Raw genomic sequence first — 23,205 nt, 5'->3', positions numbered from 1 at the left:
TGCAAGCAAGTGAAGCAGCCCAGTGGGGACATGGCCCTCAGCATGTGCACACTCCGTCTGAAATGGGCAGTGCAGCTCAGCTCCAGCCCGTTGTCATGGGGTAACGTGAACCCAGAGCTGCCAGATCTTCGGAATTCTTAAAGTGGAACCGGAAATCTGGACTTTTATGTGGAATCTCCTGGTCTTTAAGTGTTGGCAACCCATTTGAATTTTTTTGTTTTTTGTTTTTCAACCTTGTGAGCCTAACAAAACACATGTGCGGGCCTCATGTGGCCCACGATTTGCCTGCTCACAGCTTCCAAAATAGACTTATAGGTAATAGGACAGTAGCCTGGTCCACATCAAGTCCTATTTGGACCAGGACAGGACCAGGGTGATAGTTTCATTAAGACAGCAAGTGGGGTGAGTGGTTGGGAGTGCTGGTCGGGAACCAGGAGCTCCTGCAACAATCCTGAGAACAGTGCCTTCTCGATGGACTGTCCTGTTGGCTTAATTTGCTTTAACTTCATGTTCCCCAGGAGACCGAAGATACTTATAATCAGCATGGGAGTGGGGGGAAAACCGTGGGAAAACCACTATCTTGCTCATATTCACAAGTATCCACTTGACTTATGTGACCCTTCGGAATGGGTTTGTTTGATAAAGTATATATTCCCCCAGAACACTTGGCACCCGCCCAGCAAACCAATGTTAAGCATTTCCTGAGAGTTAAGGACTTCTTGTTTTTTAAATCATCTTAACTAAGAAACACAGACACCTAACTGTTCTCTTTCAGATTGCTCCCAGTAGAAAACTTCCCCCCAGACTGACAAATGCCGTGTGATTTTCTCCAGTTGAAGTGACTCCAGACCCCCAGTTCCAGGGTATTGACACTTACCAGTTTGCTTTCCATGCAATAAACTAGGAATCATCGAGGTCTAATGTTTCATTTGGCACTATACTGAAGGCCAAAGTTACGAGGTGTGGGCAGGGGGCACTCTGAATGTGGTACATTAATGTCTCACACCAGGCGGTGGGAATTGGGACATCAATATTAAATCCTTAGCTTGTGGAAGTCACCATTTCATTGTGTCTTGAGTTCTCCTTATGGAGTCTGGGACCCATAAAATAATGTCGTTTATTCAAAGAGTTTTCTAACAGAGTAATATCCCTTGATGAGCAGCTCTTAGGAAGTGCAATCCTCTCTTTGAGATGAATAGATAACGGCTAAAAGAATGGAGTCCCGTCCCAGAGCAGGAATCATGAGAGTCTGACTAAAAGGTAACCGCGTCTTTGGTATTGAAGGAATAATTATCTTGATTCTCTTGACTCCAGACCAGAAATGAGGCTGTCAGAAGTCTCAGAGGGAAGTCTCTCCAGGTTTACAGTGAGGGTACATTATTGCCAGATAGAGTGTCTGTTCAGAGGACTCTCAGCAGTCTCACAGGTGCTATCTCGATTGGATTCCTTGCTCTGCGATGGATGAAGGGGGAGATAATAGCTCCATCTCACAAATGCAGAAAGGAGCGCAGGGCATTCCCCACCCCCCGTTCTCCATTATTCCAAGTTTGCATGTTAGGGAGCAGCTGAGTGACATGGAAAATGCCAGGTAGTCTATGTGTTCTTTTGCCTTTTTTTTTTTTTTTAAAGATCAAAAGAGTCCAGGAACCTTTAAAAGGTTTCACAAGGTGGCCTACAGCAGTCCTTTTCCCATTTAGAGCATTGGGGTATTACAAAAGAAGGGCTTTAATTGAGCAATCTAGTTTGGAAGAAAACCCACATTTTAACGGTCAGAGAGCAAGAGGGTGGGGGTAAGGGGGAATTTCAAACAAAGACACTATTTAAAAAGCCTAAAACTGTCTTCTCAAAGGCTTGAAATAATTTGTTGGGAAACTTCAGACCCTTTACTTTTTTCCTCCCCTCCCTAAATAAAAACCAGATTTGTTAAAAGGAAAAAAGATCCAGTATTGTTAATTGTATTTCAGAAAGTGCCAGAGAGGGAAATATCCCTGTAGTTTTAAACACTGTCCCAGTAGGAAAATGGGCAAATACCCTGCTTCACATAAACAGTCTCTGTGTACCATAAATAAACCTTTAAAGAATGAATTCCAGACAGTTTTGTTTAGTGCAGGATAAACTGAGAAAGGAAAAGACGTGGCCCAGGGACTTGCTTGTCATCTGAGACCTTATGGCATATGGACAGGTATTTCTTCTTTAACTCTAAAGTTTCTGCAAGACTTCAGCAAGTTTTTTTTTTTTTTTGGTCTGGTGGAGGTAGGAATGGACAGTTTCCTATTTTTATGAGGAACTTATGAGCACAGATTGCCTTCTCCAGTGTCCATTTTATAACAGGAAACTGTCTGCTACTTGAGTAAATAAGCATCAACTTTGTACACTACTGTATTTGATTAGTCATTTAGTTACTGCAAGAAAAAGCCCTGATGGGCTCTTCCCCTCCTGTGTTTTGACTCGCCAGAGTGACCTGAAGGTGGCAGAGTAATTCATACCAGTATGCCGTAGAGCAGCTTTTTCCACTGTGGGAGGCCCCACAGCAGTACCAGATAAAGATTACTTTTTACTGAAAGGCCAGAATATTTCCTGGTTCAGACAGTGTGTTGGCCACTCAGAAAGGGGATAGTGTCTCTCATGAGGGTTTTGACAACTTAGTAGAGGTATTAAAGTCTTTTTTGTATCAATATCATCTGTGGTTCTTCAGTGTTTGGCTGCAGTGAGGAAGTGGGGTACAAAGCTTTTTGCCATCTCCTTTGTTTTGATCTTATTTCCTGTTCTCTGAGAAGAAAGTAAGGCTCAGAGTTGTATTGCCAAAACAGAGTGCTGAACTGATGTTGGTACCTGGCTTTCCCAGCATATTTATTGTTTGGTTCTGAGCAAAATGGTGAAGCCTGCCGGGCCTCAGTTTCTTCATCAGAGAAACGGGGAAAATAGGGCCTGCTCACTTCATCATCACTCACCATGTGGATGCGCAAGTTGTGCATGAATGAGAGCAGAAAGTTTTTCAGGAGAAATAAAATAATCCTCTATTCTGGTCTTCATGCTTTCCACCAGATAGTCACGGTTGTGAAAATGAGCATGCTCTAGTCTATGATCTACTAATTACCGGCTACAGGAGTTTAGGCCACCCACTTAATGTTTCTTTGGGGTTGTTTGTTGTTGTTGTTGTTTAAAGAAGTGAGAGTGTTAGGCTGAATTAAAACTTGAGGATGCTCTTAATCTCTGAAATGTTTTGTTCTGAAACTTTTTAGTAGGCTACTAGTGACTTCCCAAGGCACCAGGTGCGGTGGTACTCTTTCCTGGCATGTCTTTGTATGGCCCTCTGCCATGTTTGATACTATTGACTGCCCTGTTGTTGACCGTGTCCTTTCTGGTTCTCCTCTGACTCTTCCGTTTGTTTCATCTCTTCTCCTAACCCTATGTTTATCGAAGAGGGTCATTTTTTACCTAGTGGACTAAACTCTCTGGTCATATCACTTGCCCATTTTAAAGATAATTTTATTAATGCTTTATCGCTAATAATTTTAGAAGCTCTTTATAGAAGGTTTGTTTTTGATGTAAGTTGCAAATATTCTTTCTCTGGTTTTTCACTTGTCTTTTTTCTTTGCTTTTGGCGTGCATATGTTTTTTTTAAATCATGCAAAAGCTTTTTACTTTATGTTGTCGAATTTGTCAGTCTTTTTCCTTTTTCAATCTGAATTTCAACCCACTCTCTGGTTTTAAAAAATTGTATCTTGTTTTTCTTCAATTACATGATTTCATTTTAGTTAAGCATGCTCCTATTCCAAAAGAACTTAAGACAGACTCTGAAGATATATGCTGAAGGATTAAAAAATAAGAGAAAATGAAGTAGAAAGTCCATTAAATTGCATATGAGATTTTAATATAAAGCCATTTTAATTCAATGCGGAATATATAAGTGTTCTAAAATGCTATTAGACTGTACAGATAGTGATATGGAAAAATATGAAGTAAAATTTGTTATCACACTCTACATAAGAATAAATTCCAAACAGATCAGAGATTTACTGACATCATTAGCATGAATGAAAAAGTGTTTTTATATTAAAAAAGGAGAGCACTTGGCATGCTCTCTAAAATCCTTAAATGTCAATCATGTTAAATAAAAATATAATTGGAAAACAGACTATATCCAGAAATTGTTAACAGGCTTATAGCAGACCCAAATCAGCTAAGAACTACAAGAAAAGCTAGACCGAAAAAAGCCCAAAAGTCTGTTGAAGGTATTGGAAAGTTACCAAGTTAGTACTTGAGGGTCCACAACTTATGAGAGGAGAGAAACTCAATCAGGTGAGCCAAACATTAACTCTGGTTTTATTTTTGAGACAATTCTAATTGAGAAAGGTAGAGAAGTCAAGCAGAAAGCAGCTCTCAAAAGTCAGAGAATCAGAGTAAAGCTTTGGACAGTCTCATGGGGCTGGTCAAGCAAAAGCGAGAATCCATTGCTATTAAGAGAGCTGGTAATTGAGGGCCTCGTATCTTTTTTTTTATTGACGTATGTTTGATTTACAATGCTATGTTAGTTTCACGTGTAAAGTAAAGTCATTCAGTTATACATATATGTATTCTTTTTCATCTTTTCCATTATAGGTTATTATGGAATATTGAATATAATTCCTTGTGCTATATAGTAGAAACTTGTTTATTTGTTTTATATGTAGTAGTTTGTATCTGCTAATCCCAAACTCCTAATTTATCCTCCCCCAACCACTTTCCCCTTTGGTAACCACAAGTTTGTTTTCTATGTCTTTGAGTCTATTTTGGAAATAAGTTCATTTGTATCATGTTTTAGATTCTATGTGTAAGTGATATCATATGATATTTGTCTTTCTCTAATTTACTTCACTTAGTATGATAAGCTCTGGGTCCATCTATGTTGCTGCAAATGGCATTATTTCATTCTTCTTTTTTTTTTATTGTTGCTGTTCAATCACTCATTTGTGTCTGACTTTTTGCGATCCCATGCACTGTGGCATGCCAGGGTTCCCTGTCCATCACCAATTTCTGGAGCTTGCTCAAACTCATGTCCATTGAGTCAGTAATACCATCCAGCCATCTTGTCCTCTGTCGTCCCCTTCTCCTCCTGCCTTCAATCTTTCCCAGCATCAGATTGAATTTTTTTTTATAGCTGAGTAGTATTACATTGTGTGTGTTTGTGTGTATATATATACACACACACACCATATCTTTATCAATTCATCTGTCAATGGATATTTAGGTTGCTTCCATGTCTTGACTATTGTAAATAGTGCTGCTATGAACATTGGTGTGCATGTATCCTTTTCAACGAGTTTTCTCTGGATATATGCCCAGGAGTAGGATAGCCAGATCATATGGATCAAAAAATTAAAACTCTATTTTTAGTTTTTTAAAGAACCTCCGTGTACTCTTTTCTATAGTGACTGCACAAATTTGCATTCCCACCAACAGTGCAGGAGGGTTCCCTTTTCGCCACACCCTCTGTAGCGTTTATTATTTATCGACTTTTTAATGATTGCCATTCTGACTGGTGTGAGGTGGTATCTCATTATAGTTTGGATTTGCATTTCTCTAATAATTAGTGATGTTGAGCATCTTTTCATGTGCCTGTTGCCCATCTGTATGTCTTCTCTGGATAAATGTCTGTTTAGGTCTTCTGCCCATTTTCTGATTGGGTTGCTTGCTTTTTTGTTATTGAGTTGTATGAGCTGTTTGAATATTTTGGAAATTAAGCCCTTGTTGGTCTCATTGTTTGCAAGTATTTTCTCCCAGCCCATAGGTTGTCTTTTCATTTTATTGATGGTTTATTTTGCTGTGCTAAAGCCTGCAAGTTTGATTAGGTCCCATTTATTTATTTTTACTTTTATTTCTATTGCCTTGGGAGACTGACCTAAGAAAACATTGCTACGATTTATGTCAGAGAATGTTTTGCCTATGTTCTCTTCTAGGAGTTTTATGGTGACATGTCTTATATTTAAGTCTCTAAGCTACTTTGAGTTTATTTTTGTGTATGGAGTGAGGGAGTGTTCTAGCTTCATTGATTTACATGCGGCTGTCCAGCTTTCCCAACACCACTTGCTGAGGAGACTGTCTTTTTTCCATTGTATATTCTTGCCTTCTTTGTTGAAGATTAATTGACCATAGGTGTGGAGGGGCTCATATCTTACAGAGAAGGGACAGGCAGAACAAGGACCCCGATAGTCTTGAGCTGTTTATTTCTCGAAGCACATGCCAATTTCTAAGTAGTCTAGGAGAAGCTAAGCAAAAAACAGCAGTCAAGAGGCTAACTAAATAGATCTTTTATCAGTTTTATGGTGCTGGGGAGATTAAAAGTGGAGGGATGGAATTGGTGTTCAGTTGAGACTGCTGAAGGACTATACCAAATCTTATAAAGATGGAAACAGGCCAAGATTATCTTTATTATTGTTCAGTTGCTCGGTCGTGCCTTTGCGACCCCATGGACTGCAGCATGCCAAGTTTCCCTGTCCTTCATCAGCTTTACAAAGACTGAAAGCCAGCCTTGAAAACACCGGTTGGATTAACCCCCTTTAACTGCCTTGTTGTTCAGTTGGTAAGTCGTGCCCTACTCTTTGCAACCTCATGGACTGTAGCACGCCAGGCTTCCCTGTTCTTCACTATCTCCTGGAATTTGCTCAAACTCATTTCCATTGAGTCAGTGATGCTACCTAACCATCTCATCCTTTAACTGCCTGCTGAAGCTAAAGACTCATTTAAAATCTACAAGTTTTTATACAAAAAGTAGCATTCAATCACAAGTTACCAGGCCTACCAAGAGGAAAAACGGACACTAGAAACAGATAAATCAGATGTTGACATTATCAGACACATGATTTAAAATATTAATAATTATAAATTTTAAATAAATTTATATAAAATTAGAAATTTTCCCATTGGGAAAAAAAAATCTGTATGTTATTGGCCCATGTAGTTCAAACCCATGTTATTCAAGGGTCACCTGTATTTTTCTTCTTATACATTGCTGTATTTAATTTGATGATATTTTGTCCAATGTGTCTTGAACACATTTATAATTATTAATATTTTAAATCATGTATAGCACTACACGTTGGTCAAGTCTGTGGTTGTAGAACTGTGGATGTGGAAAGCTGACTATAAAGCTGTATGAGGCTTTTTAACTGTGTAGGGGATTGGCACTTTTAACCCCCACATAGTTCAAGGACTAATTGTATGAAGATATTATAACCAAATCATATTTATTCCAGGAGTGTAAGTTAATCCGTCTGCCAATGCAGGGGATGCAAGAGATGCATGTTGGATCCCTGGGTCAGGAAGATTCTTTGAAAGAGAAAATGGCAATCTACTCCAGTATACTTGCCTGGAGAATCCCATGGACAGAGGAGCCTGGTGGGCTACAGTCCATGGGGTCACAAAGAGTTGGACATGATTGAGCAACTGAGTACACGTGCTCACAAGTTTACATGTCCAAATAAATCATGTCATTCACCACATCAGCAAAATGAAATAATTAAAAATAGGCTTATCTCAATAGTTGCACCAAAATCTTTTGACAAAATTCAGCATCCATTTATGAGAAGTCAGCAAGCAAAAAGTAGATAGGAACTGCCTTGATCTGACAATGTGTCTCCATGAGAAATCTACCCCAAATATACTCAGTGGTGGTCTGTTGAAAGCATGAAGGGATGGCTATTATCCCCACTTCTGTTCACTGTTTTGCTAGACACCTAGCCAGTAAGATAGATAAATAATAGGTACAAAGACTGGACAGGAAAATGAAAACTTTATTATTTGTAGAGAACATAATTACCTAGAAAATCTAAAAGAATGTACAACTAAGTTTTGAGAATGGATAAGTAAATTTAACAAGATACCTGAAGACATTGTATAAAAGTCAATTGTATTTCTAGTCAGCAGCAATTAAAGAGAAAAGGAAAATTTGAAGGGACGGGGGAGCCTGGTGGGCTGCCATCTAGGGGGTCGCACAGAGTCAGACATGACTGAAGCGACTTAGCAGTAGCAACAGTAGCTAGGTGCTGTTTCTGCTGGGCTCACCTGTAGTTTTTGATGTAACTGCAGTCACCTGCCAGTCAGCTGAGACCAAACAGTGTAAAATGATCTTATGACCATGTCAGGTGCTTGTTGTTGGCCGTCAACAGAACCCCCTTCCACGTGGTTTCTTATTTTCAAGGAAGCTAGTCTTGGCCTCCTCACATCGTGGAAGCATCAAAATGGATGAAGGAGATGCTCCAAGATTTCTTGAGGCCAAAATTCAGAGATTGCTCAGTGCTACTTAGGTGGCATTTATTGTTTAAAGTAAATTATATGGTCAGTGCAGATCCAGGTGAAGGGGAAATAGACTTCACTAATGGTAGAAGATGCAAAGAATTTTTGGCCATTTTTACTGTACCACTTGATGTCTAAGAATAAATCCAACAGTGTACAAGACCTCTGCACAGAAAGCAATGAAATACTACTGAGAAAAATTTTAAAAATAAACAGATAAAGGGATGCACCTTGTTAATACACTGCAAGATTGAATATTGTAAAGTTGTCATTTCTCAAATTGATGTATAGATTCAACAAAATCATTATGAAAATTCTAGCAATTTTTTTTTGTGGCAGATTGACAGGCTGATTCTGAAATTTACTTGGAAAGTACAAAATGTAGCCAAAAATCCTGAAGAAAACAGAGTTGAAGAGTTTACTATTAGACTTCAAAATTATTATAAAACTACAGTAATTAAGATAGTGTAGTATTGGCAGAAGGCAGGGCAAAATGAGAATCCAGAAACAGACACATGAGTACAGTCTCTTGACTTATGACAAAATTGTACTTTACTACAATAAGGGCAAGGATGACCCTTCAATAAATATTAAGATGATAAGATACCTCTCTGGAAAGAATACTTCTTGATCTCTGCTTTCAATATATATAGTCATGTTCAAGTAGGTTGTAGATTTGAAGAGTAAAACAATAAAAATTCTACAAGTAAATAAATGCAAATATCTCTATGACCTTAGTGTAGATAATTTCTTAACTACAACATAGAACATTCCTATCATAAAGGGAAAGATTAAGTTGGATTTCATTAAAACTAAGAATATTTGCTGTCAAAAAGAACCAAAGAGGGGTAAGACAAGTCACAGAATAGGAGAGGATATTTGCAATGCATTCATGAAACAGACTTGTATACGGAATGTATAAGAAAAACACCTACAAAACTATAAGGAAAAAAACAGACAATCCACTGTGCAAATGAGAAAAAGCCTTGAGTAAGCACTTAACAAAAAAGTATATCCACAAGGTTGATGTGTATATTATCAGGTGCTTAATCTCATCCTTGAACAAGAAAATGGAAGTTAAAACCACACAGAATTAGCATTACACACCCATCAGAACATTTGTTTTTTAAAAAGCTTTCTATACCAAGTGTTGGCGAGGATGTCACCTAACAGGAAATTTCATAGACTGCTTCAGGGGAGCCAAACCAGTTCAGCTGCTTTGGAAAACTGTTTGGCAGCATAGGCTAAGGTTGAACATGTATATTCCTTATGACCCAGCAGTTCCACTCCCAGGTAGATATTAAAAAAAAAAAAAGATGTGTACAAATGTGCCTCAAAAGACACATCCAAGAATGTTCATAACAGCACTATTCATAAAAAAAAAGTTGGAAACAGCACAACTGTTCATCAACAGCAGTGGTTAAATAAATTGTGTTTTATTCATATGTTGGAATACTGCATAGCACTGACAGTTATATTTAAACTGCAGCTGTGTGCAACAACCTGGTGACTCACAGACTTAATGTTGATGTCAGAAGCCACATGCAACCAAGTCCATACTGATGATTGCATTTAGGTAAAATTCAAAGCAGGAAAAACTCATCTGTAATGATAGAAGTTGACCTTAGGGAACGAAAGAGGCGTGACAAAGAGATCACAAGGGGGTGGGTGCTTCCAGGATGGGGATAATAACCACCTTTCTGGTCTAGGTGGTGGTTACTTGGTTGTGTTTTCTGTTCAGTGGCTCAGTTGTGTCTGACACTTTGTGACCCCACGGACTGCAGCACACCAGGCTTCCCTGTCCATCACCAACTCCCGGAGCTTGCTCAAACTCATGTCCACTGAGTCAGTGATACCATCTAACCATCTTGTCCTCTCTTCCCCTTCTCCTCCTGCCTTCAGTCTTTACCAGCATTGGGGTCTTTTTAATGAATCAGCACTTTGCATCAGGTGGCCAAAGTATTGGAACTTCAGCTTCAGCATCAATCCTTCTAATGAATATTCAGGATTGATTTCCTTTAGGATTGACTGGTTTGATCTCCTTGCAGTCCACGGGACTCTGAAGAGTCTTCTCCAACACCACAGCTCAAAAGCATCAGTTCTTTGGTGTTCAGCCTTCTTTATGGTCTAGTCCTCACATCTATACATGACTACTGGGAAAACCATAGATTCGACTGTACAAACCTTTGTCATCAAAGTAACATCTCTGCTTTTTAATACGCTCTCTGGATTTGTCATAGCTTTTCTTTCAAGGAGCAAGCGTCTTTTACTTTCATGGCTGCAGTCATCATCTGCAGTGATTTTGGAGTCGGAGAAGATAAAGTCTGTCACTGTGGTTGTGTTTACTTGGAGAAAAATTATTGAACCATTCATTTGATGAGTACACCTTTCCATATGAGTGGTATATTTCAGTCAAAAAGTAAAACATGGGACTTCCCTGGTGGTCCAGTTGTTGAGAATCTGCCTTCCCCCCCCCCCGCCCGTACAGGGGGGCAGGGGTTGATCCTTGGTCAGGAAGGTGGGGTCCCAGATGCCTCATGGCCAAAACACCACAACATAAAATCAATATTGCAACAAATTCAATGAAGACTTTAAAAATGGTCCACATTAAAAAATCTGGAAAAAAAAAGGTAAAACGTGACAAACATATAGATCCAAAACAGATCATAAAGAATTATGCTATGAAGCTAAAGTATTTATTTCTATGTGATAATATGTTACTTTGGATGATACTTGTGTGTGTGTGTGTATCTTCATAATGTTTACCTGGAAAATCCTTATTTATGAATATCATAACCTTGACTCCCATTGGAAAGTTGACATGACTTGTAGCTTTCATGGAATCCAGAATTACAGTACTGTAGAAGGCCATCGTATGGCTAAAGTGTGTTGTTGCCTTTCTTCCCTAACTAGGCCCTGAAAAGCACCTTGGGATTTCCATTGATTCGATTTGAAGACGCCGTGATCAATCTGGATCCATTCACTCGAGTGCATCCCTATGAGACCAAGGACTTCATCATCAATGATATCCTCAAACATTTCCAGGAGGTGAGCTTTGGAGTGGTCCTCGGTGGCTGGAGCACGAGCAGAATGCTTCTTTTAGTTGTTTGGGAATTCTGGTTACTGAGACATTACTGCCAACAGCCCAGATGAACATTTCAACCCTGACCATTGTGTTATGGGGTCAGGTCACAGCCCACGAAGTCCACGCACATCATGAAAATCCCCAAACAGTGCCTCTGACTTACAAGCTGTTAGTCTTGTTTCATAGAACTAGTCTCAGGACCTTCCACTAGATCAGTCACAATTCTTACCAAGGGTTTAATTGATGCTTTCATGATAACACAAGACTGTGAACACTGTTTACTGGGCATGGGCTTACTTTCAACAACCACACCAGTGTTCTTGGAACATGTGAGATCCTGCCCTAGAGTTGAACTTAAATTTTTTTTTTTAATCAAGTTTGGGCATTTTCCATTTTGCATTATTATCCTGACTGCAAAGAACCAAATGCAAAGCCAACACATACATACTCTGATGACTGGATAGGTCAGGATCATATCAAACTTCTTAGCTGTCAAAGATGAAGTATGTCCTGTTCCTGTTGCCGTCTCTCCCTCTCCTTCTCCCTCCTTGCTTCCTTCCTTGACCTCACTCACTGGTGATGTTTCTGCTGCACTGTGAGCAGGAAGGGATAGCGGATGTCACTGGACGGTGGAGTCAGGCTGTGGAGGTCCAGGAGGTTGGGGGGTGTGGGGTAGGTCTGAGCTTGCCTGCTATATGCATACCGCCTGCTCCACAAACTCCGAGGGGCTGCACATCCCTCCCTCACTTTCCTGTTAAAATTCTCTCTGCTGCTTGTTGATTCCATATTTATAGAACAATGGAAAGGAGAGTGCGATGTGTGTACTAATAAATACTTGTAGAGTCTTTCCTGTTTCATAGCTTTTTTCTTCTAAATGGCTTTGAAGAGTACATATGAGAGTATTGAGGATAACCTCTGGGATATGTGTATTGGGAGAGGTTTAGGGTGGAGCTTAGGAAGGGCAGGAGCTCACAGTTGAGAAATAAAGGGCAATTGGTGGTGGGAATGGAGGACAAGACTGATTTATAATCTTTTTGCTTGGGACACTCAACAACAGATATAAAAAGAGGCTGTTTTTTTCTTCTCTCCCTGCTCCATTTTACAGGAACTCCTTAGTCAGGCAGCTCGGATCCTGGGGTCGGTGGACTTCCTTGGCAACCCCATGGGGCTTTTGAATGACGTTTCTGAAGGGGTGACTGGACTGATAAAGTATGGAAACGTTGGGGGCCTTATCAGAAATGTTACCCATGGAGTATCAAATTCTGCTGCCAAGGTAAGGAAATCGAGGTGTAGTTCCACTGGAATTAGCCTCAAGAGTCCTCTCCATTACTGTAGTTCTTTTATAATTAATAGGTTGTGAAAAGTTACATGCGTGGCCTTGGCTTCACTGTCTTTCCCTCACCTCCTGTAACCAGGCCCCAGTCCATCGAGTGCGCCTCTGCACTCTCTTCTTCCTCCTCTCCATTCCCACTGCCTCTGTCCATGTGCTGGTTGTCTGTTTCCAGGGCCACTGTCATAGCCTCCTGGCCCTGGACTTCACCACAGCTTTCACAGTGCTGCCAGCATGAACTCGCTTCTTATTTTATTTCATTTATTTAAGAATTTTTTGGTGTGGACCATTTTTAAAGCCTTTATGGAATTTGTTGCAATATTGCTTCTGTTCTGGATTTTTGACCTCGAGGCATGTGGGATCCTAGCTTCCCAGTGAGGGTCGATTGCCCCCTGCGCTGGAAGGTGAAGCCTTAAACACTGGACCGCCAGGGGCGTCCCTGAACTCTCTTTAAAACATAGTTTGATTGTGCCATTCTTCTGCCTAAAATCTACCAGTTAATCCGCACAGCTCACTGGATAAAATCCAAACTGAGGTACAGCCTTCCAGAGTGAAGCGAGCCCCTAAGTCACCTGCAGGATGGCAGCAATGTGATTCTCCTGTGTCTTGTGCTCTCATTGGCTTTTTTGTGCACTGGCCTCCTGTTTGGTGGCCATCTTGTTATTCCACAGTTTAATTTTTGGTGGAAGCTGACTTTACATGTGAAGCTGGAAAAGGTGAAGGTAGTTGAATGTGGTGGGGTGGGGGGGTTGCCATTTCATAGCATACAAAACGCATCTAAAGACTCTGCTTTCTTCCCCTTCCTGTCAGCTCACCGTGGAGTCCTTTTAGAGACTGTCCTTTTCATGAATGAACGAGCATTGGGAAAGCACCTGTACACCCCACTTGTTTACCGTAGTGCGTTGCCATGGCAAAGTCACAGGCCCATTTGTGTCATGACCATGATGGGGGTGGCTTCACTGTAGAGAGCCTTTCAGGTGCCACATAGGAATTCATGATGTGAGTTCATGATGTGAGCAGGGAAGGAGATGGAATTGAACAGCCAACATTTCTGTGTTGTGAAACACTCTTGATAACAGTGTATGCAAGTTGGGAATTTATTCCTGTTTTCCACATACTTTCCTAGAGATGATGGTCCTTTAATCAGATGAGTTTCTTCACTACCAGCAGGTCTCTTTTTATTGCGCCTCACAGATTGTTTACAGTTGTTTACAAATTGAAGGCTTGTGGCAGGCCTGTGTGTCCAGCAAGTCTGTCAACACCATTTTTCCAACAGCATCTGCTCACTTTGTGTCTCTGTCACATTTGGTAATTCTTTAAATATTTCAGTCGTCTTCATTATGGTTATATTAGTTATGGTGATAAGTGATCTTTGATGGTAGTTTTGCAAAAAGATTATGATTCGCTGAAGACTTGGATGATGGTTAACATTTTTTAGCAATAAAGTATTTTAAAAATTAAGATATGTGCCTTATATTTGTAGACACAATACTGTCGTGCACCTGATCAACTTCACTGTAGTATAAACATGACTTTATGTTCATTGAGAAATCGAAAAATCTGTGCAGCTCACTTTATTGGAATATTTGCTTTATCCCTCAGTCTCTCTGAGGTATGCCTGTGCTGGACTTAGAGGGTTAAACCGGAACAAAATGTCCTGTTTGACTTGTGGTTCAAAACAGGCAGTACTCTTACTTTTAGAGAAAGGGTGGAATGTAGAGAGGCAAGATACTTTCTAAATCATGGTTTAGAAACACACTCAGGGTCAAAGTCTGAATAAGTCTGCACATTTTTGCCTTGAATCGTTGCCTCTGCTGCCCTTGGACCTTCACCCCTGACAGCAACATAAAATTGGCATAGGTTCCTTAGTGTTCTTTTAGCTACTGAACTGGTTATAAACATATGCACTCAACATATTTACTTTTGTGCACCTGTAGCTTATATAACTTTGTGCATCAGCTATACTTCAAAAAAAATTTAAATGTAAATGCTTAGTTTAAGGATCTTACTTAATTTTTTAAAACTAATTAACATAGGACAGTGTCTTTGTTTTTATACTTCGTTTTTTATTTTTGTTCCCCTGGGCTTTGTTTTCACTTGAAAAATACAAGACATATCATTTATTTAGAGGTCTTCCTTAACCTGGTATATGCCCTGACCTTATAGCTTACTGTGAAAATAAAGTGAGGTATGACATTACGAAGATTTTGAAAAACACAGACTGAACAAGAAAAAGGGGTTTTCATTTTGACTCTTTGGTTTGCATCAGTGTAAAATCTTTACACTTTGGTCACCAGGAAACCACTGTGCTGTGCTAAGTCGCTTTAGTCATGTCTGACTCTCTGTGACCGTAGCCCATGAGGCTCCTCTGTCCATGGGATTCTCTAGGAAATAATACTGGAGTGGGTTGCCATGCCCTCCTCCTCAGGATCTTCCCAACCCAGGGACTGAACCTGTTGTCTCTTAATGTCTCCTGCATTGGTAGGTGGGTTCTTTACTACTAGCACCACCTGGGAAACTGTTAATGCCCTTGAAATGAAAACCAGTGTCTTATGGTCTACAGTGGGAAGGGTCTCAGGCTCCGCGAGTGGGAGAGCCACACTCCATTGGGCCAGTTTGGCCGTTAGGACCCTCTGGCTACCTTGTGGTTGAGAATGAAGATGTGGGGAATTTGCCCAAACTCTCCACAGGTGAGACCGTGGGTGCGTTTCCCTGCAACATTCCTATGGAAAGGGTCGGCCCTTTCTTTGATTCTGTCTCATTCAGGGGCATCTCATTCATCTCCTGGTTCTTCTGTTTCCCCTGGAAAAACTATTTTTGAAGCTTGAGGGTCAGCGTGAGAATATAACTTGAGCAGAAGGGAAGGCAGAATACTTCTTGCCTCCGTTCTCACCCCTAAGTCCATCCAAAGGCCTGGGTGGCAGTAGGCCTGTGTTTGCTGGATATTGTGCTTTATCTTGTTGTTGGATTTGCATAAAGGTACTTGAGTGGGAACCCTGCTTCCCATAGGATTGGTGTCCTTCATATTTTTTTCTTGCCTTTAATGAGCTAATCAGAATGGGCATTATAGACTGCTACTCAGAGGAATAGCTGTGTAATTTATTTTGATACCCAAACCCTGGATGTGCTATAGCAATTAGTCCACATTATCTATCATGAGAAAGCAAAGAAACTTAAAATTACCACTTCCTTTTGAAAGTGGTAGCGTCAAAGACCAGGTCTGTCCTCTGAATGCCCATTCAGGTCATCTGTGATTCTGCATGTATGCAATTTGGCTGCAGATCTCCGTTTTCTTGTAGTTTTGTGGGTTGCAATCAGACCTTTCATGTTGCTTTGGGGGAATGTTTTGTTTGCTTTTCTGTGTATACAAGAAGAGTTTAAGGAAGTGCAAATGACCACAGTAATCAACTGTTGGCCTGTGGGAAGTATTCCTTTAAAGAGTGCCTGAGTTCCAGTGATTAAAGAACGGGGTCAGACAAGGCAGAACTGCACCTCACCAAGCCTCCTCCCGCCAGCCCCGCTTGGCTGCAAAGTCCAAAGGGCTTGGTTTAGTAGGCTTTGGATGGAGTGGAATAGCCCCATAAACCTCTTAAAATTAATTATAAATATTGTGTGTGTGTCTGTGTGTGTGTGTATTTTCCTGGAACAAAGATCTGAAGTTTTTATTGGATTGTCAGAGAGCTTCATGCCTCTTGAGATCATAAGTCATTATTGCAGACTTAGGGTTGAGCGTTAAAGGCACCTAGTAGTCAGAAAACCTGGGTTCTGCCCATTCCTGCTTTTAAATAACCTTTATCTCTGTCCGTCTCAAGAGATTTTAGTTTTTTGTTTTTGTTTTGTTTAACCTGTAAGAAGGTGTTGGTACTTTCCCTTGTCCCCACTGACCTGAGGAGCAAAGGAGATGAAGAGGTAACAACCCTCTCCATTAAGTTAAAAGGAAAATCATTCTGTCATAAGAAGGTAATAGATCTGCAGGTCTTAGTTGTCTGTGGGTAGATATGAATTCTTCACAGAACATTTTTAATTTCCGGTCTATCATGTCCACTTCTGGAATTTCTCATTATATTTTAAACTGTTGTTTACTTTATTTACTGTTAGCATCAAGGAGCTACAACTAGGAGGTAATCTCTGCCTTTTATCCCCTTTATTTCTCTTAGCCTCTTCTTCTGGTCTCCCAACCCCCAGAAATCACCTATGGATTCCAGATCAAAGATGATATGATTTAGGGGTTAGCCACAGAGCTGTGAGCATCTTTCCATGACCCTTTTGCCTGGATCTTGGCAAAAGAACTCACACCCTTTGAGTAGAACCTCAGAGATCTGATCCTGTTCCTAAGGCCATGATAAGATGGTTGCTCCTGGAATCCTTTCTAGGAATATGATTTATTTTAAAAAAGCACAGCATTTCAGATTCTAAAACCCTGTCAGAGGAACAGGTTTCTCTCTGCAGCATGAATGAAAAAAGCATACTTTTCCCTTGTTGGGTGTCATTTGAATATAAGACCCCCTAACCTCCGAAAGCCAGAGAATTCATGGCGGGGGGACATGCATTGAATAAATTTCCTCTCTTAGACTCTCATTCCCTTCTCTCTGTAATTATTTTGTGATTATTTTCATTACTTATAGGAAAATTGCATAGTTATTCTTAAAATTTTCTTTTAAAGTTCTTTGTAAACTAGGAAAGTCTCAGATGTTAACAGTAGAACAAATGCTTCCATGCTCTTTTCTGCCCCTGTAGTAACTCAGTGTTTTCTCTGCACAGCTGTCATCTGGTCTTCCTAAGGGAAGAAAGCCAATAGCATAGTTTCTTCCAGCAAAGGAGTGGAGCACTTCTGATCATCATAGAACCTCTGCTCTGTCCCACTTTCCATCCCTCTCTCTGTGTCCTCATCAAGGCAATATAAGATGCTCTTCATCTTGGGTACTTTTCTGATCCCAGTAATGTTTTGACTGTACACTCATGAATGCAAATATTTTAATAATTTTCTCTGTTTAAAAAAATTCATTTATAGATTTTTAATTGGAGGATAATTTCTTTACAATTTTGTGTTGGTTTCTGTCATGCATCAACATGAATCAGCCACAGGCGTACATACGTCCCCTCCTTCTTGAACCTCCCTCCCACTTCCCACCCCGTCCCGCCCCCCAGGTTGTCACAGCACTGGGTTGAGCTCCCTGTGTCGTACGGCAGATTCCTACTATCTGTTTTACATAGGGTGATGTATATGTTTCAATGCCCCTGTCTCAGTTTGTTCCACCCTCTCCTTCCCCCACTGTGCACACAGTCTGTTCTCTAGGCCTGCATCTCTATTGCTACCCTGCAGATAGGTTCATCAGTACCATCTTTCTAGATTCCGTATATATGTGTTAATATAGAATATTTGTTTTCCTCTTTCTGACTTCTTGTTCAGTCGCTAGTCATGTCCGACTCTTTGTGACTCCATGGACTGCAGTACACCAGGCTTCCCTGTCCTTCATTGTCTCTCAGAGTTTGCTCAATTCATGTACATTGCATCAGTGATGCTATATAACCATTTCATCTTCTGCTGCCCCCTTGTCTTCTGGCCCTCGATCTTTCCCAGCATCAGGGTCTTTTCCAACAAGTCAGCTTTTTGCATCAGTTGGCCAAAGTATTGGAGCTTCAGCATCAGTTTTTCCAATGAGTATTCAGGGTTGATTTACCTTAGGATGGACTGCTTTGGCCTCTTCTGTCCAAGAGACCAAGAGACTCTAAAGAGTCTTCTCCGGCACCACAATTCAAAAGCATCCATTCTTCAGCACTCAACCTTCTTTATGGTCCAGCTGTCACATTTGTTCATGACTACTGGAAAAACCATAGCTTTGACTACATGGACCTTTGTCAGCAAAGTGATGTCTCTGCTTTTTGATACACTGTCTAGGTTTGTCATAGCTTTTCTTTCAAGGAGCAAGAAAGTGTCTTTTAATTTCATGGCTGCAGTCACTGTTCACTGTGATTTTGGAGCCCAGGAAGAGAAAATCTGTCACTGCTTCTACTTTTTCCCCTTCTATTTGCCATGAAGTGATGGGACTGGGTGCCACGGTCTTAGTTTTTTGAATGTTGAGTTTTAAACCAGCTTTTCCACTTTCCTCTTTCACTCTCATCAATAGTTCTTCTTCAGTTACTTCATCTTCACTTTCCGCCATTAGAGTGGTATCATCTGCATGTCTGAGGTTGTTGGTATTTCTCCTGACAGTCTTGATTCCAGCTTGTGATTCATCCAGCCCGGCATTTCACACGATGTCCTCTGCATGTACTTTCTGACTTACTTCACTCCATAATAGGCTATAGGTTCATCCACCTCATTAGAACTCACTCAAATGCATTCCTGTTTATGGCTGAATAATATTCCATTGTATGTATGTAACACAACGTCTTTATCCATTCATCTGTCAATGGACATCTAAGTTGCTTGCATCTCCTTGCTGTTGTAAATAGTGCTGCAGTGAACATTGGGGTATGTGTGTCTTTTTCAGTTATGGTTTTTGCCTGTTTTTGACTAAGTTTTTTCATCAAAGTCAGTTGTTGTTCATGGAATTAAAATTTTTGTTCCTTATTCACTAAGGGTTAGTTTTACCGATAACTTATACAGTTTTGTGATGGGTTTATTTCTCTCTTTAACTTTGGAGCATTTATTTCTACCAAGCTCAGAATTCCCAGCTCAAATTCTACAGATCTAAATTTTTGCCAAGGAGATATGAATTTTCTGTTAGTTTTAGTTAATAACATTTTATTCTATATGGCTTTAGCCTTTGTTTTATTGTTTAAATCAGTTTTGTTTGTTGTGAATTGGATAAAGACCTAATAGTTTTATATGTTTCTTGGTACAGGCAACATTAGTAGGAAAAAGATGCAAAAACAAGTTGAAACGCCCTGTCTCTTTATGAAGAACATACTCGCTTATAAACATTAATTGAACATCTTCTCTTTGTCAGGCCTTCTTCTAGGCTCCTTACATATATTGTCTTGTGTATGTTAAGCTCTATTCTTCAAATCAGGAAACTGAGACTTAAAGAGATTTTTTCAAGGTCGTGCAACTGGAAATGACAGGAATGATATGAAACCAAGTCCAGCTAATTCTAAAGACTATGTTTTTTCCCCTGTATGTTGTTTCTCCTTTGTGTGTATGAGGCTTTCTTCCAGGCACTAGAGAGAACATGAAAAACTAATTACTGTTAGTTTTCCACCAGAAGCTTATTATTTGACATCACTTGGTTAGCTTGTGAGATGACCGCTGTCACATCACCTCTGTCATAAAGCAGGCTCTCAGGAAGTGGTGCTGGTTGTGGCCATTCTTGGGGCCCCCTGATGGCTCAGTGGTAAAGAATCCGCCTGCCAGTGCAGGAGATGCAAGTTTGATCCCTGGGTTGGGAATATCCCCTGGAGGAGGAAATGGCAGCTGATTCCAGTATTCTTGCCTGGGAAACTTCATGGACAGAGGAGCCTGGCAGAACACAGTCCATGGGGTCGCAAAGAGTCAGACACGACTGAGTGACTAACACACATATATGCATAAGCAAGTGAAGTGGGAAAGAGAGAGTAGGAAATGGAGACTGTTTGGATAGTTCAGTGGGAAACCTAGCTAGCACTTTAGATGGTATTTTGTTCTTTGGTCTTTACTCGGGGTACCGTGTGTGGAGGAGACACTTCCCTTCTAAGAGAGCCTTTCACTGGTCCTTTGTGCCTACAAAACCAGATCTGGGCACAGCAGTGATCCAGTGGAAACCGGCTCGTGTCCCTGCACCCAGAGATTCTCAGCCAGCCTCTGCCACTAGCCAGACTTCTATCATATATACTGTGACCTGATTGAGGGCAGAGAGGTCCATCTGCCTTTTGTTTAAGATAAACAGCATTTGTTTGTATTTGTTTTGTAGGCAGTCTGTTTATAAGGCTCAACTGAGACTAAGCCACTGTTTATTCGAGGCAAAAGTTTTATCTTTGCACAAAAGAATGTACTGGAGTGCCTGCCTGCATGGATTCTGAAGGGGAAAAGGCAATTTATGACTTGTATCTGTTTTTGTCATTATGTATGACTGCTCCATTTTATAGTTGAGCTGATTATCCCCATAATAGCTTTTCCATGTACCTATAAGCAAGGAAGAGGTGAATGCCTTCTTATAAGCATTGGGGCTTTCGTGTGTTTAAGTTGGCATAAAACTTTAGGTTAAATGAAATTCACTTCAGACAGTGATCTATCCCTTTGAGAATGTAGAGTTTTCTATTTTCAAAACGACTTTGATCCGAAATAAGTCACCCAAGGGATTTCTTTTCCAGCCAAGAGGAGGTGCCTTGAAGTTGTTGTATGTAGAGAAATGACTCAAATTCTTGGCAACAGAGCTTTTGTTTTATTTTCCTCTGATAACCTTGAATACTAAAATGATTCCCTTAGTCTGAGCTCTTTTTGGTTAGAGGCAAATAATTTTAGATGCTGAATGACCCAGCAGTGACCTATCCTAACTTGGTCAAACCTCAAATATTTGTGGGAATTGGAAGTGTGTTGGGCGGGGATGGGCAGGTCTGGTGGAGGCATGAGAGTCCCATGAGTGTCCAGAATTCCCAGGCCATCCCCACCTGCCCCATTGAGCACCCTTGCTCCTCAAGGAGGCTGGTGAGTGGGGCTCAGCTTTCCTCTTGGCCCACCTTCATCAAGCAGCTCGGCCAGAAGTAGGAGGGAATGACACCACCATTAATGCTCTGTTTTTGAAACAGGAAGATTGGAAGAGTTTAAAACTTGTCTTCATTTCTTGGTCGTAGTTCAGTTAAGAGTCAGGTCGTTAGTTATCTTCTTAGACCAAACATCTCATGTTTCAGAGGAATTCACTCTGTCTTCCAACACTGTAGTCTATGGTGGTGGAAAAGTCTGCTCAGTTGCTAAATTGAAAAGAGAGGAAATATTTGTGGCCCCTGAAGAGTAGTGGTTTTCTACCCTCGTGTAAACATGGTGAGTAAAAGAATAATATGTTCAGGCTTTTCTTAGGTTGACCGGTTACCCCCAGAGAGGTGGTAGTTCATCTCTTTTCTGCATTTCAATCAGTATTTGGCCCCTCTTGAAAAACTGTGACGAAACTGAGACAAACTATAACTTATTTTTTCTTTATGAACACATGACTATAGAACAAATCAAATTCTAATTCTTGGCAGTAAAAATCTGAACAGTCACTCCGTTTGGAAGGTCCCTTTGGTTTTCTTTCCCTCTTTCTCCCCTGTAATTGTTATGTCTCTCTCCATTTTTGAAGAAAAGCTAAATCAAAGTGTTTTCTTAGGAGAAAGAGAGGAATCTTGGAATGCCATCCTTAAGAGTCAGAAAAGGATGTGGGTAATGGAGCCATCATTTACTGGGTGGCTCCTGTATGTCAGGTAAGGAGGGGCTAGGAGCTTTACAGATGCTATCTCATTTAATTTTCACATGTACCCTCTAAGAAGGAAGGGTTATCTCTGCTTTATAGATAAGAAAAAGTAAGGTAAAGTCAGTTACCTTAATTAAAGTTTAATAATTAAGGAGCCATAAGTTTTAGGAAAAAGTGATTTGGGAGTCTGTATATTTTTTCTCCACATGATCCAGCTTCTCAGATATAACCCTTTACCAAACCCAACTATCATAGAAGCTAAAACACCAGCAGTCGAAACAGCATTTTAAAGTAAAGCTCAGGAGAAGGCAATGGCACCCCACTCCAGTACTCTTGCCTGGAAAATCCCATGGATAGAGGAGCCTGGTAGGCTGCAGTCCATGGGGTCGCTAAGTCAGACACGACTGAGTGGCTTCCCTTTCACTTTTCACTTTCATGCATTGGAGAAGGAAACGGCAACCCACTCCAGTGTTCTTGCCTAGAGAATCCCAGGGACGGAGGAGCCTGGTGGGCTGCTGTCTGTGGGGTCGCACAGAGTCAGACACGACTGAAATGACTTAGCAGCAGCAGCAGGGGTACCCTAACAGGGAACAAAGGCTGACGGCTGGCACTAAGGTGTTTCTAAAAGGCTGAGAAGAGGCTGGATGAAAGGACAAAATCTCGAAATTATATTAAGTGAAGTAAGTCAGAGGAAGACAAATACTATGTGATATCACTTATACGTGGAATCTAAAATATGGCACAAATGTGAAGTAATCTATGAAACAGACCCATAGATATAGAGAAGAGACTGGTGGTTGCCAAGGGGGAGGAGATGTAGGAAGGGATGGATTAGGAGTTTGGAATTAGCAGATACAAAGTATTATATATAGCATGGGTAAACAACAAGGCCCACCTGTTTAATACAGGGAACTATATTCAATATCCTGTGATAAATCACAATGGAAAAGAATACAAAGAAGAATGTATATATGTAATACTGAACCATTCTGAGGTACAGCATAAATTAACATTGTAAAGCAGCTATACTTGCATAAAATAAATTTAAAAAAAGAAAAAAAATAAAAAATAAAGTAAAGCTCAAACAGTGCTCCATTCATTCCCAACTTTTCCCCTCTGTGTTGGACTTTGAGATTTTTTCAACTGTGATT

At 40.5% G+C, this 23,205-nt stretch overlaps 1 protein-coding gene across 6 annotated transcripts in view; it reads left to right on the top strand.

Annotated features, from left to right (window-relative positions):
- Positions 1 to 23,205, top strand: part of VPS13D (vacuolar protein sorting 13 homolog D) — a 266,265-nt gene that overhangs the window by 157,841 nt on the left and 85,219 nt on the right. For all 6 annotated transcript variants that reach the window (XM_043924162.1, XM_043924159.1, XM_043924161.1 and 3 more), the window contains 2 exons: positions 11,188 to 11,322; positions 12,465 to 12,632. In XM_043924162.1, coding sequence (XP_043780097.1) covers positions 11,188 to 11,322; positions 12,465 to 12,632 — 303 coding nt within the window. The remainder of the gene's footprint in view (positions 1 to 11,187; positions 11,323 to 12,464; positions 12,633 to 23,205) is intronic.

The sequence above is a fragment of the Cervus elaphus genome, chromosome 14 (genome assembly GCF_910594005.1).
Source record: "Cervus elaphus chromosome 14, mCerEla1.1, whole genome shotgun sequence".
Classification (NCBI taxonomy): domain Eukaryota; kingdom Metazoa; phylum Chordata; class Mammalia; order Artiodactyla; family Cervidae; genus Cervus; species Cervus elaphus.
The sequence above is the reverse complement of the archived record's forward strand: the minus strand, read 5'-3'. Positions and strand labels throughout refer to the sequence as shown.